The sequence below is a fragment of the Arachis duranensis genome, chromosome 5 (assembly GCF_000817695.3).
Source record: "Arachis duranensis cultivar V14167 chromosome 5, aradu.V14167.gnm2.J7QH, whole genome shotgun sequence".
Lineage (NCBI taxonomy): Eukaryota > Viridiplantae > Streptophyta > Magnoliopsida > Fabales > Fabaceae > Arachis > Arachis duranensis.
Genome location: NC_029776.3, coordinates 95,449,423 through 95,462,445, shown reverse-complemented (window position 1 = coordinate 95,462,445; position 13,023 = coordinate 95,449,423). Strand labels below are relative to the sequence as shown.

The 13,023-nt window shown below is 31.2% G+C and overlaps 1 protein-coding gene across 1 annotated transcript; it reads right to left on the bottom strand.

The window, feature by feature from the left end:
• Positions 1-7,293: 7,293 nt before the first annotated feature.
• LOC107490476 (inositol transporter 4-like) lies at positions 7,294-9,201 on the bottom strand. Its single transcript, XM_016111257.1, has 3 exons — positions 8,662-9,201; positions 7,871-8,584; positions 7,294-7,776 (listed from the first exon to the last, which is right to left on the bottom strand). The coding sequence occupies exons 1-3, from the start codon at positions 9,199-9,201 to the stop codon at positions 7,294-7,296; spliced, it is 1,737 nt and encodes a 578-aa protein (XP_015966743.1).
• Positions 9,202-13,023: the final 3,822 nt, after the last annotated feature.

Below are 13,023 nucleotides of genomic sequence, written 5' to 3'. Positions count from 1 at the left end.
ATCAAAAAGGGAGTACACTCCATCTACATTCACAAGAGAGTAAACCATAATTAAAAAAGTGAGATATTAACAAATTCCAATGCCAACCCGCAGCATAACAGCACAAAAGTACTGACCTTATTATAGAAAATCAACGATAAACAAAATAGTGCATGGCTAATTATTAGATGGAGTAACCCTATCATTTCTTTAGGCCTCTTATCATACTCATAACCCAATTAGTTTCAACATCCAATTCTGTACCTTCTTGTAGGATTAAATTACAAGTATTCTATGAGAAAGAATTCTATAGCAGCAAGTGCTATGCAAATAAATGAGAGAACCAAGCTATCTATGACAAGAAACACAATGTAAATAAAAATAGAACAAAAAAATAATAACAATAACAATAAAAAGAGGAATTGAGTCAGGTGATTGGTTAGGACCATTTTGTGAACTAGTGTCCAAGGAGATGGGTGCTGAGATTTTGGCTTTATCATAAATCGATCTTTTCATTAAATTTCATTGAAGTTAAACACACATTTTATTATCTGATTTTGAAACATGTGCCTTGAAAAACCTTTTGGACAAAACCTGTAGCAGGTGCCATATAAGGTGGAAAAGGATAGGCCTCTTATTATACACAAACCCATACACAAAGATTACAAGATGAAAAAAGAATGTAAAAATCACATTCATTCATGATATATTTGCATAGAGACATTGTGCACTGATTCTTCATATACATGTATTTAACCAATTATCGAATTAATTCAACTATTAATCATTTGGAAAGCTAGAACAAGGAGGATTTAGTCTAGCTTCCCCAGCATTAGATATTTTCAACTTGATAAAGAAATTGAAGTAAATTTTAAAGCATCCTAACAACAAGCACAGACCTTAGATAATGCAGTCATACAAAATAACAACAGGCACAGAGCTTTATAATAATAAAACCACAAATAATAATAAAATTCTAGCGAGTAATCTCCAATGCCAGGATAAATTTCCTGCATAAAATTATTGAAAGAAATTATAATTAAAAATGGAGATAAAGCATATATCAAGTTTCAATCCAATTTTTCACTGGTATTTTATCTATCAATAATTCATCACTAGTATTTTATATGAAATGTGTAACAAAAGAATTAAGGATATTATAATCAATGAGGTCAGAACTGAAACTCAAATCACATTCCAATTCCAAGTACATATAAGGTTGAAAAAACCTAGAACAATTGTTTAGATGAATTGAAATGGATCTAGAAAATTGTTTCAATTCCAATTTCATTGAAACAATAAAACACATTACAATTCCAATTGCAAGTACATTCCAATTCCAAAATTTCAAACCTAGAATAAACTGTGCTTGAAAAATATCAACAGGAACAGGAAGATGCGAAGAGGGAGAGGGGTGAGGGAGACGACACGAACAGGAAGCACAACTCGAGCAGAGACGGAGGCGAGAGATGCGCAAGCAACCGAGCTCAGACGAAGGAGAGATGCCAAACGCGATCACGAGCACGAACACGAACGCGAACACGAACGGAGGTGAGATGTGATGATGAACACGAATGCGAATGGTTGATAGTGAATCTTCCTTCTAGAATAAGGAGCTCGGTGGTCGTACGAATCCAGATCAGCGGCGAGGCGGCGCCGACGTCGGTGGAGCCTTCATAAATTTGGGAAAAAAATTGGCTAGGGTTTCGTTTTCATGGAGGAGTTACTCTGTTAGGGTTTGGTTTTTTGTGAAATGAGTGAAAAATCTGAAGAAAGAGGACTAGAGTTGAAAGGCATTTTAGTCTTTTTATATTGTGATATACATTTCATTTCCATTGGAATTAAAGATAACCGCTAATGAGTAATAGCTCAAATGGCATAGTGTCCCTATATTCATTTAAGAAGTTGCGGGTTCGAGTCTCCTATCTTTAGTTAAAAAAAAAGATAACCATGGAGAATATGGGAATTAAATTAGTGGTAATTGAATTCCTTAGAATAAAACATATCCAGGAATAATTTTTTAAATCTTGAACCAAACATGGGAATAAGATATTCCCATCTCAAAATTCCTAAAAATACATTTGTATTCCCTCCAACCACATACCCGTAGAAGTATAGGAATCTAAAATTCATAACATTCATTTTTTTGGTCTTGAAGTTCATACTTGCAATTGCAACAATGTCTATATTGAAAATAGATATTTATGTACGACTATATGAACTGAATGTATTGTCTAACATTTTATGGACACCGAAAGGTGAGAGTCTAAAAATTGAACACATCCTTCAGATTAAACATAAATAAAGAGTAATTGTTCCGTTAATTTTTTGAAAATTTTATGGTAATTTCTCTTTATCATGCATATCAAATAGGAAAAGTATAGGTGAACAATAAAAATAGTAAACAATATAAACAATAGATATATCGGATGTTCATTTTACTAGTGTACGGATGGTTATTTTAATATTAAAATTTAGATGGTTAATTTGAAAGTGTAGTGTATTTTTATTTGATTAGTGATTGTTCATATTGTTCAACAAAGTCATTGTCCCCCTAACATTCCCCTATCAAATAAGGTCAGTAGTTGTATACTGAGTAAAAACTAGTAGTTATTGAATTTTACCTGTCGTAATTTAATCATGGAAATCTATTATCTATTACTAATTTTACAACTAAAATTAGTATTTTTATCCGTAATACTATTACGGGAATATAAATCTTTTAAAATTACGTCGATTGTCTTTGCAAATAAATTCTTTCACATAAAAATAATAACTAAAAATTTATTATTTATTTTTTTTTATGAAAACGCTGAATCTTCTTAGTTGATAAAGACTTTTATTCCTTGTTTTTTTTAAATAGTTTGATTTTATTAAATTTTTTGTGGTATAATCTATAATGTCAAAATAAAGTCGACGTAATTTTAAAAAATTATATTTTTATAATGTTATTATGGATAAAATACTAGTTATATTTTATAAGTTATTTTGGTTATTGATCAGCCAATAACACTAGTCAGTAATAATACATTGATGTGGCTTGTGTTATGACATGTAGACCTTGTATTGACTGATGGTATGCCATGTACTAATGTACTTAATTAAGGATTTGGATCCTCTAAAGTTTAAATTTCACTTTAGAGAGTAAAGTGTGATCTTCTACCCTTGAATAGTTTCTCTTTCATATTTATTCTTGGTCCCACCTATGAAATCAATGGTGAGAGATCACACTTTACTCTCTAAAGTAAAATTCAAACTTTAGAGAATCCAAATCCCTTAATCAATAATATGTGGTATGCTTAATTTTATATTTATAGAAAATTGACTGTTTTATTAAAAGAAATAATTCTTTAAAAGTTTTAATTAATTCTAGTTGTTTTATATCTATGAAATATTTTTGTCTATACTTTGGACCAAATTACTTGAGGCCTAATAATTTGGCTCGAGGCATAGTTAATATCTTTGCTGGCGGCAAATGCACAATGTTTAGTGGGATCATATTGGATTCTGTACTATGACTTTTAATTGTCAATTCAGCCACATCATGTTTGTTCATCTTAGATTCCAAGGAATTATGATGCGTTTTCTTTCTCTAATAAAAGTAATTTTAAAATTTTGAACTAAAGGAGGCCTTTTGGTGAATTTTAGTAGGTAAGGGACTAGTATTTTTTAAAATAGGTTAAATTTATTGCATTAATCTGTTTATTTGTTTAAAGTTTAAACAGATATATTTTTGTTATTAAAATCAAATTTATTTAAATTATGGGTTAAATAAAAGGATTTTTTATTTAAATAAATTAAATATATTCAATAATTACTGAAATAAATAATTTTAAAAATTATTACAAAAATACGTCAGCTTCTTATATCTCAAATGAGATAATTTTGTACGTATCTTATTTACAATGTAAATGATATACATGAAAAATTATCTCTTTACACCATAAACGAGATATATGTATTTGTAAATATAAAAATATATTTTTTGAAAATAATAAAAAATATTAGTAATTTTAATAATATCAATAATCTAAACTTTAGCATGCAATTAGTAGACACTTGTTTAAGCGGACAAGTGAGCTGACCACTCGACCAACCCAAGTTGGTTCACACATATCTTATTTACATTGTAAACAAAATACATAAAAAATTATCTCATTTACATTGTAAATGATATATGAGAGGCTGGCATATTTTCGTAATAATTTTTTAAATTATTTATTTCAATAATTATTGAATATATATTTAAATAAAAAATCCTTAAATAAAATGGTCCTATTAATTCAAAAAAATAATGGACTAAACAGATTAATCCAATAAGAAAAAGTATAGGTAGACAATGAAAATATTAAACAATGTGAATAATGGATATATCGGATGTTCATTTTACTAGGTGTGCGGATGGTTATTCTAATATTAAGATTTAGATGGATAATTTGGAGGTGTAGTGTGTTTTGATTTAATTGGTGGTTGTTCATGTTGTTCAAGAAAATTATTGGTTACCCATCCAATAATTCATTTGGACGCCTATTATTCCCTCGTAAAAAATGTCAGACACAACCCTCAACTAGCATTCATTTAATAGTATTTTTTTGTCTTTAAAATTTGTTAAAATTTTTTAAAATATATCTAAATTTTAACAATTTTGTTAGGTAGACAATGATTTTTATAAATAATGTGAATAATAGGCCCTACAATTGACCCAAATTACCTCATAAACCTTAACATTAGGATAACCATCTGCACACCTAATGAATTAAACATCCAGTCATTGTTAACTGTGCATGAGTAAATCAAATAAAAAGAAATAATCATCCAATTAAAAATAATGAACATAATCATATACATACCTATTAAATTGAACATCCAACATATCTATTACTCACATTGTTTAATATTCTCATTGTCTACCTATACTTTTCCAAATTCTAATTTGTTTTAATTTTATTCTTAATGTTTTCGATTTACATTAATTTTATACCTATCTTCAAATTCTTCTTATCAAAGTATAGTTAACAACATTTTTTTAATTTTATCCTTTTAGAACTATTCACCATCATCATCATTTCCAAAATATGTTCTTCTCTCTTTTCAAATTATTCAAATTCTTGGCACAGTGACAGTGTATTCAGAGTCATTAGGCAGTTGGATGAATGGTTCTCAATGCAGCAGTAGCCACCTATGCACGCCAAGCAAGAAGTGTGTGCAAGGACCAACGGTGTTGTGGAAGAGCAACGTACAGGAATCGATGGCAACTTGAACTTCCTAGCAGCACGGTGAAACCTTGAGGAAGAAGAAGAAAAACGCTGCTAAATGTCGAAGAGAGTCTTCAATTTAGGTTCTGGTTGGAAAAGGAGGTGTAGTGAAGTAGATGATACTAATAGTTATTACTTTTAATTTGGAAAAATCCTCATATATAAAAACTCATTGTAAGATTAGAGTTGATATCTTCTCAATCTGCGAATAAAGTTAGAGTTAATTTTAAACTCTATCATACTTTACTCATTGTCACCCCTATCCCCTGTATCTAATGCTTAAATAACAATTAACAAGAAATTGGACTAAATATTTTGCAGTTCAATAAAGAAACCAAAAAAGTCTAAAATAGTGTCTAAGAAAATAAAATGGCGTGTGGATGCCATGTGAGAGTGGAACCCACACTCATTCAACGCGCTTGATAGTTTGTTTCTTTATAGGACCCACCATGCCACTTGTTTGCGCTGCTGTGCTGTTTGCATTGTTCTCTCTTAGCTGCTTTTACATCAAAAACCAAATGAAAAATCCATAAGCAACAATATATCACGTTATTTAATTTTTTTCTGTTTAAAATTATATTTTTTCCATGCTCATGTGGCAATAACAAAACACACACCATTATAGATAATAAAATATATGAATAACTTCTTTTGTTTCGTACTATCTACTAACAGAAGAATATGTATGTCTATTATTTACTATCATAAAGGATCTAACTAATTGGTAATATTTTTTTTTAAAGATTAAGTAGTCCAAAGTCAAAATCATGAAAAACCTAATTGTTATTTTACTCTAAGTAAAATGATTCGATACTATTAATTTTTCAATCTAGAGGTAAAAATTAGTACGGCTTTCAAGCGTAATACAAATTTAGATGAAACCTTTTTTCCCTATTTAGAACCCAAAAGAATAATGGCCTAGACTTTTATTTATTTATTTATAGTGGCTGCAAATAGTAATGTTTAGTTTAATATAATGTTAAGTTAATATCAATTAAGTAAATTGATGAACAACATAGTGAGGTGTTAAATTTTTTGAGAAGGAAAAATATTTTAGATAATTGACATACACTTAGTATCACAAATTTACTAAATAACGTATATATTACTTAAAAATTCAATAATTTATTGAGTTTGTGTAAAATTAAAGCCTAAAGGTCATGCACGCATGCACGAAAATAACAACTTAGTTTATGTTATTTTAGGTGAGTTGTTGTTGAAGTTGTAATTGCAATGTGGTATTAGACTCGCTTGATCAGGAATGAAGACTTAGGAAAAAGAAAATAATTTATGAAAATTTTAACCTAATTCTCTAAAATATATATTAATTATGTGTTTAATTTGAAACTTTTTATTAAAAATAAATGATTTGAACTTTCTAATGTATATATTGAGATTTTTTTTAAAAAAATTGTATTCTTTTTTATATGATCACGTTTTAATCTAATAGTAAAAATAAATAGAATAAATAAGAAGTTAAATTCTTTATATATTTTTGTGTGAAATAAAAAAATATTTAATTATTTAATATTTTATATTGTTATGGTGGCAGTATAATTCATCATTAATTTATTATAAAAAAATTAATTATATAAAAATAATGTTTTGTAATTTTTTTATAATTATAAAAAAGCCAAATGTGTAAAGAAAACAAAAATAAAAGTAGAAGAGTGCTAGGGTATTAACAAATTTTGTTATTTATAATTATCAATTAGCTATCATTAATATTTTTAATGGTGTAAAATTACATCTAATGATGTGAAATTACCCATTTTTTATTGTTGGCCAAATTTTAATAAAACTGCTGGTTCCTTATACTTTTTCATAAAAGTATTCATGCAACGTGCCTATTTTCTTATTTGATGAGTTGGATACAAATCTGATATACATGGAGAAATTCTCTAAAGCTCTGTCAGCATGGATTTTGAAGAAGAGAATGTACTCACTGAAGCAGCAATTATATTTATCTCCTCTTTTAATTTCTATTCCTGGAGGAGAGAATCATCCAATTCTCAATCTATATAAAAAGATAACTAATAACTTCATCATATCATATTCTTTATTTACTAGTACTTGCTTTCTCTTCATCTGTCTTTGGATTGGTGCAACCGCAAGGATTGAATCCTTTCTGAAGCAACTTTTCAACCTCTTCAAACTGAAGCCCTTTAGTTTCTGGTACCAATAGATAGATGAAAACTAGTCCAATTGTGGAAAATCCAGCAAAGAGGAGGAATGTTCCTGGAGCCCCAAGTGCATGGATGAGTGACAAGAATGTTAAACTCACTATGAGATTAGCACACCAGTTTGAAACTGCTGCTATGCCTCCACAAATTCCCCTGAATCTCAATGGGTAAATCTCTGAGTTCAAAACCCAAGGCACTGATCCCATTCCAGGAGAGTATGCAAGGATATATAGTCCCAACACTATAACTGCAAGCACTCCAATTTTGCTTGGGCATCCATCAGAAAACCACACGCGCTTTTGCTCACCGCACACCACTCTGACTTCCTTTGTTTCCGCCAGGCACGCTCCTGGAAGATGCTGCATCATGTTCATTGATTACATTAGATTAGATTAGACTAATACATAGATATATATACATATAAGTTGAAAGAGATGGAAGTGATGAACTTACATTGCCCCTAGTGTTGGCACAGAAGGCACATTCAGCTTTCAAACATTTCATGCAGTTCCATGAAGAGACATTGGGGGCATCAAGATAAGCCTGGCATGTAGCGTTAGCACCAAAACTGAGGGTGTCAACGTTGTCAATTGGAGGAGCAGTGGTAGCTGCCTGATAGAAAACTCCGGTGAGAGTGAGGAGGCAAATGATGATTGCAATAAGGGATAGGAGCATGAGCTTTCTCCTTCCGTATTTATCGATGCAAAGCATGCTGAGGATAGATCCGACGGCGTTGAGACCAGAAGTGATGAGGGAGAGTGCAAGTGCGGTAGATTTTGATGCGATGCCGGCAAACTGAACAATGGTTGGGCTGTAATACATGATGGTGTTGATGCCAACGAATTGTTGAGCGACTTGAGCAGTTACGCCTGCATACAATCCTCTTCGAATAGCAACGTTGCTAAAAGCAGCCTTTATTTTCTCTCCAAGAGTTTGACCGATCAACCCTTCCACTTGCTTCTCTTGTTCTACGGCTTCTCTCATCACTTTTATCTCCCTTTCAATCTCGTCTGCTTTGTAAATCTTTTCCAAGATTTTTCTTGACTCATTTTCTTTCCCCTGGTTGTACAACCACCTCGGTGACTCAGGCAAGGTCAGCATCAAAATGAATTGAACCACCGCCGGAAGTCCAGCCACCCCAAGCATCCAACGCCACGTTCCAGGAGTCTGCATATTATAGTAAACAATTTAGTCAAATATGTTAAATTATCTAATATTTTTTAGTTATTATCCGAGTAATCTACCTTGGTGAATGCGAGGTTGATAAGGTAGGAGAGGAACTGGCCAAAGATGATGAGGAGACCATTGATACAAACGAGAGCTCCTCTAATGGCAGCTGGGGAGGCTTCTGAGATATAGAGCGGGGAAGTCATGGAAGCTATGCCAACTCCAAAACCAACCAAAATTCTTCCAACAACGAGGACCCAAGGAGCAGGGGCAATAGCCATGACTATTGCGCCAAGAAAGAAAACAATATCAGCCCCCAAGATAGAGGTTTTACGGCCGAGCCTGTCGTTCATCCATCCACCAAGTGCAGCACCAATGATGGCTCCCGCTACAGCCATACTTACAATGACTTCTTGCAACCATAATTTCTTATCAACTTCTACAAAGTCCTCGCGAATGTAAAGCAAGGCTCCTGAGATAACACCGGTGTCGTAGCCGAATAGGAGACCTCCAATTCCGGCCGATAGAGCAAGGCGCATAATATAAGGCGAACTGGTTGCTCTTTTCCAGAATTCTGTGAACTCTTGCTTACTCGCTGCCTCCGGCCCTCCTTCCATTTTTACTGATCACCTTATTAATTTAATGTCAACCCTATTGATGATTTCTAGATTCCTCTACCACTTGCACTCCACGCTGAAAATATTATTATTCTATTAATCTTTGTTTATTTATGCATACAATTAATCTCATGCATTTCATAACATTATGCAGACTTCTAATTATAAAGTAAAATTTGATTTCAACGATAATTAATCAATAATATCTATTCTTTCTTGTCCCGATCTTAACACCTTATCAAAAAAGTTATTATTAGTGTTCCTAATTAACCATGTAGAGTTGTGATTAGCAACACAGAAATAATTAGGAATATATCCTATCATACCATTATTATTTATTTATATATAAAGAAAAAGTACAATCCAAAACAGAATTGAGATAAATTAAACAGATAAAATATGTTACGTACTTGTACTACAGAAAAAACAGAGAGAAAATGAACTTTGCTAAGAAAACCACAGCACTCTGATGTTAAACTTTAGCAAAAGGTCTCTCAGATCAGTTGTGTGGTATTACACTCTCTTTTGTCTTGAAAGTTTGAAGTTATTGGCGATGGTTTAAACTCTGTCTTTTCTCTCCTTTATATATAAATATTTCCCGTTAGTAGCAGCTAATATATTCATATCTTTAACAAACAACAAGGCACGAAAATCTGTCTATAGTAAATAATAAGCAAAGATTGCCTTATTATATTCAACTCTGCCTTAACCGTATATTAGTTTTTTTAATCCTATCCAATTTCATGTTTTTTCCGTAAAAATTGATCTATTTTTTCGTGTATCTTATCAATAACTAAAGCTAAGTTCTCTAACAAAATAATAAAATTAGAGAGATACAACGAAAGTTTAACATCAAAGTGTTGTGGTTTCCATAACAAAGCTCATTTTCCCTCTTTTTTTTTTGTAGTACAAATATATAACATGCTTCATCTGTTTAATTTATCTCAATTCTTTTTTGGATCGTACGTTTCTTTTATATATAAATAAATAATAATGATATGATAGGATATATTCCTAAATATTTCTGAGTTCGTGATCGCAATTTTACATGGTTAATTAGGAACAATAATAATTACCTTTCTGGTAAGGTGTTAAGATCTAGATAAGAAAGAGTAGATATTATTGATTAATTACCGTTGAGATCATATTTCACTTTATAATTGGAAGTCTGCATGATGTTATGAAATGTATGAGATTAATTGCATGCATAAATAAACAATAACAATTGATTTATGATCGATGGAATAATAATATTTCCAGCGTGGAGTGCAAGTGGTAAAGGTAAGCTAGAAATCTTCAATAGGGTTGACATTAAGGTGATCAGTAAGAATGAAAGAAGGGCCGGAGACAGCAAGTAAGCAAGAGTTCACAGAATTCCAGAAAAGAGCAACTAGTTCACCCTACATCATGCGCATTACTCTATCTGCTAGAATATGAGGTTTCCTCTTCGGCTACGATACCAATGTTATCTCAAGAGCCTTGCTTTACATTCGCGAGGACTTTGTTGAAGTTGATAAGAAATTATGGTTGCAGAAAGCCATTGTATGGCTGTAGCGGGATTATTGGTGGTGCAGTTGGTGGATGGATGAATGACAGGCTTGGCCGTAAGATCTCTATCTTGGGAGCTGATATTATTTTTTTTCTTGGCGCAATAGTCATGGCTATTGCCCATGCTCCTTAAGTCTTCATCGTTGGAAGAATTTTGGTTGGTTTTGGAGTTGGCATAACTTCCATGACTTTCTCTCTCTACATCTCAGAAGCCTCCCCAACTGCCATTAGAGGAGCTTTCGTTTGTATCAATGATCTCCTCATCACCTTTGGCCAATTCCTCTCCTACATTATCAATCTTGAGTTCACCAAGGTATATCTGCTTAGATAATAACTAAGAACGGTTAGATAATTTAATGTATTTGACTAAACTATTTGAAATAATATGTGTCCATATCTTATCTATCTTGATTAACTTGTGCAAATTTCTGGAACGTGGCGTTGGATGTTTTGGGTGGCCGGACTTCCAACAGTGGTTCGTTTCGTTTTAATGTTGATCCTATGTGAGTCACCGAGGTGGTTGTACAACCAGGGGAATGAAAATGAATAAGGAAAATCTTGAAAAAGATTTACAAAGCGGATGAGATTAAAGGGGAGATTATTCAGAATTATGTATACCGAAAGTTTATTCAAAATTATAATGACAAAAGGAAAATTCACATTTATTATAATAACAAGGCATAAGAATAATTTAATTTGTTGCTAGATATTTATTTCAATTGAATAATTTTTGAATTCCAATATTTTTAAAATATGAGGTGGTAATAACTAATAAGTCGTAAATCAAGACTTAAAAAATTATACGTATATATCAAGATAGGAGACATAGAACGCCTTTAATCATTGTCACTACTAATATGAATTGAGACTAAAATTAGACATTTTTCTATATCAGTGATTTTATTAGTATGATGTTCGATGTTATATTTATTTTAATTTTTTTCCATAAAAAGAGAAAAGGGAGTCAAGATATTTCTTGGTGAATAATTACACTTTTTATTTTTAATATTAGAGAAGAATGTGTGTTTTATTGTATCATGAGATGAGTGGTGTATCACAAAATTGTGGAAGAGAATGAGAAAAAATCTGAGGGTTAGATTCGCAAATATGAGGGTAAGGTTTGTGTTTATGGGTTTCTTATTTTTTAAACCCACAAATCTAAAGGTTAGATTTGTGTTTATAATTTTTTTATTTTAAAATCACAAATCTGTGGATCTTATTTGTGTACCGATCAAATTTTATTACGAAATTCGATTCAGATTTCTTATCTCCATATTAAAAAAAACACTCAACCTATCCAGAGTGTGATATGGGGGATATTAGTACTGTAACAATAATAAGCACAAAGACCATCTTTAAACCGTGTGATATATATAAACACATTGATCATAATGATGACCCACACCTCACTTCTTTTGAATCTGATTTCGTCATTTTTCCAAATACGTAGAGACATCGGCACCATCTCTACCCGATTGATAAAAATAAGAAAGCTGCATATATGCTACATTATACCAGAAATTTGGTTTTATCATCAAAGAGATCGAAAGCTACTAACTCTATATTTAGTGAGCATGTGTGTGAAATGAGATTTTGGCTATTGTATAGTGTTACCCATATCATATTTAGTGTATTTTGGGTTCTCATGCATTGCAATCACAAAAAAATATTTCTTATAATTATAATATGAAATCAAGATATAAATAAATAAAAATAAAAAATTGACTTCATTAAAAGAAAGAGGAAAAAAATATATTTCTAATGGACAATAAAAAAAGAAAATGTGATTGAAATAAAAATTAAATTTATGACAATAACATTGTGAAGGACTTATGAGAAGAATGAGCATTAATTAATTCAACAACTTTATATATTTGAAAAAAGTAAAAATTATTTTTTTTATAAAATTTTTGGGGACCATGATGCCCTATTGTCCTACATTTTTAGGGACCATGATGCCCTATAGATATCGGTTTAGAGGTGAGTTGTGGTGTAATCTTATAACAAGAGAAATTCCTTTGTCACACATTCTTAGGTTCTTACACTACTCACCATACATGTACAAATAAGCTAATATTGCTCTTGGTACCTGGTCATATGTCTTTGTTATTTTGACGTGCCTCTAACATTCTCCACAAGTATATAATAAATATACAAAAATATGTCATACTAGTTGTTTTTGTATTTATAGAGTTTTTAAAAAATAAAATTATGGATAATATAGAAAATGAAAAAAAGGATTACCAAAATTTTATAAATTTACTTTATATATTA

Excerpts from the sequence above, each read along its gene's own strand:
- LOC107490476 (XM_016111257.1), bottom strand. The coding sequence starts at position 9,201 with ATGGAAGGAGGGCCGGAGGCAGCGAGTAAGCAAGAGTTCACAGAATTC. Across the intron at positions 8,585-8,661 it reads TCAACCTCGCATTCACCAAG|ACTCCTGGAACGTGGCGTTG; the intron begins GTAGATTACTCG and ends TATAATATGCAG. Across the intron at positions 7,777-7,870 it reads GTGCCAACACTAGGGGCAAT|CATCTTCCAGGAGCGTGCCT; the intron begins GTAAGTTCATCA and ends AACATGATGCAG.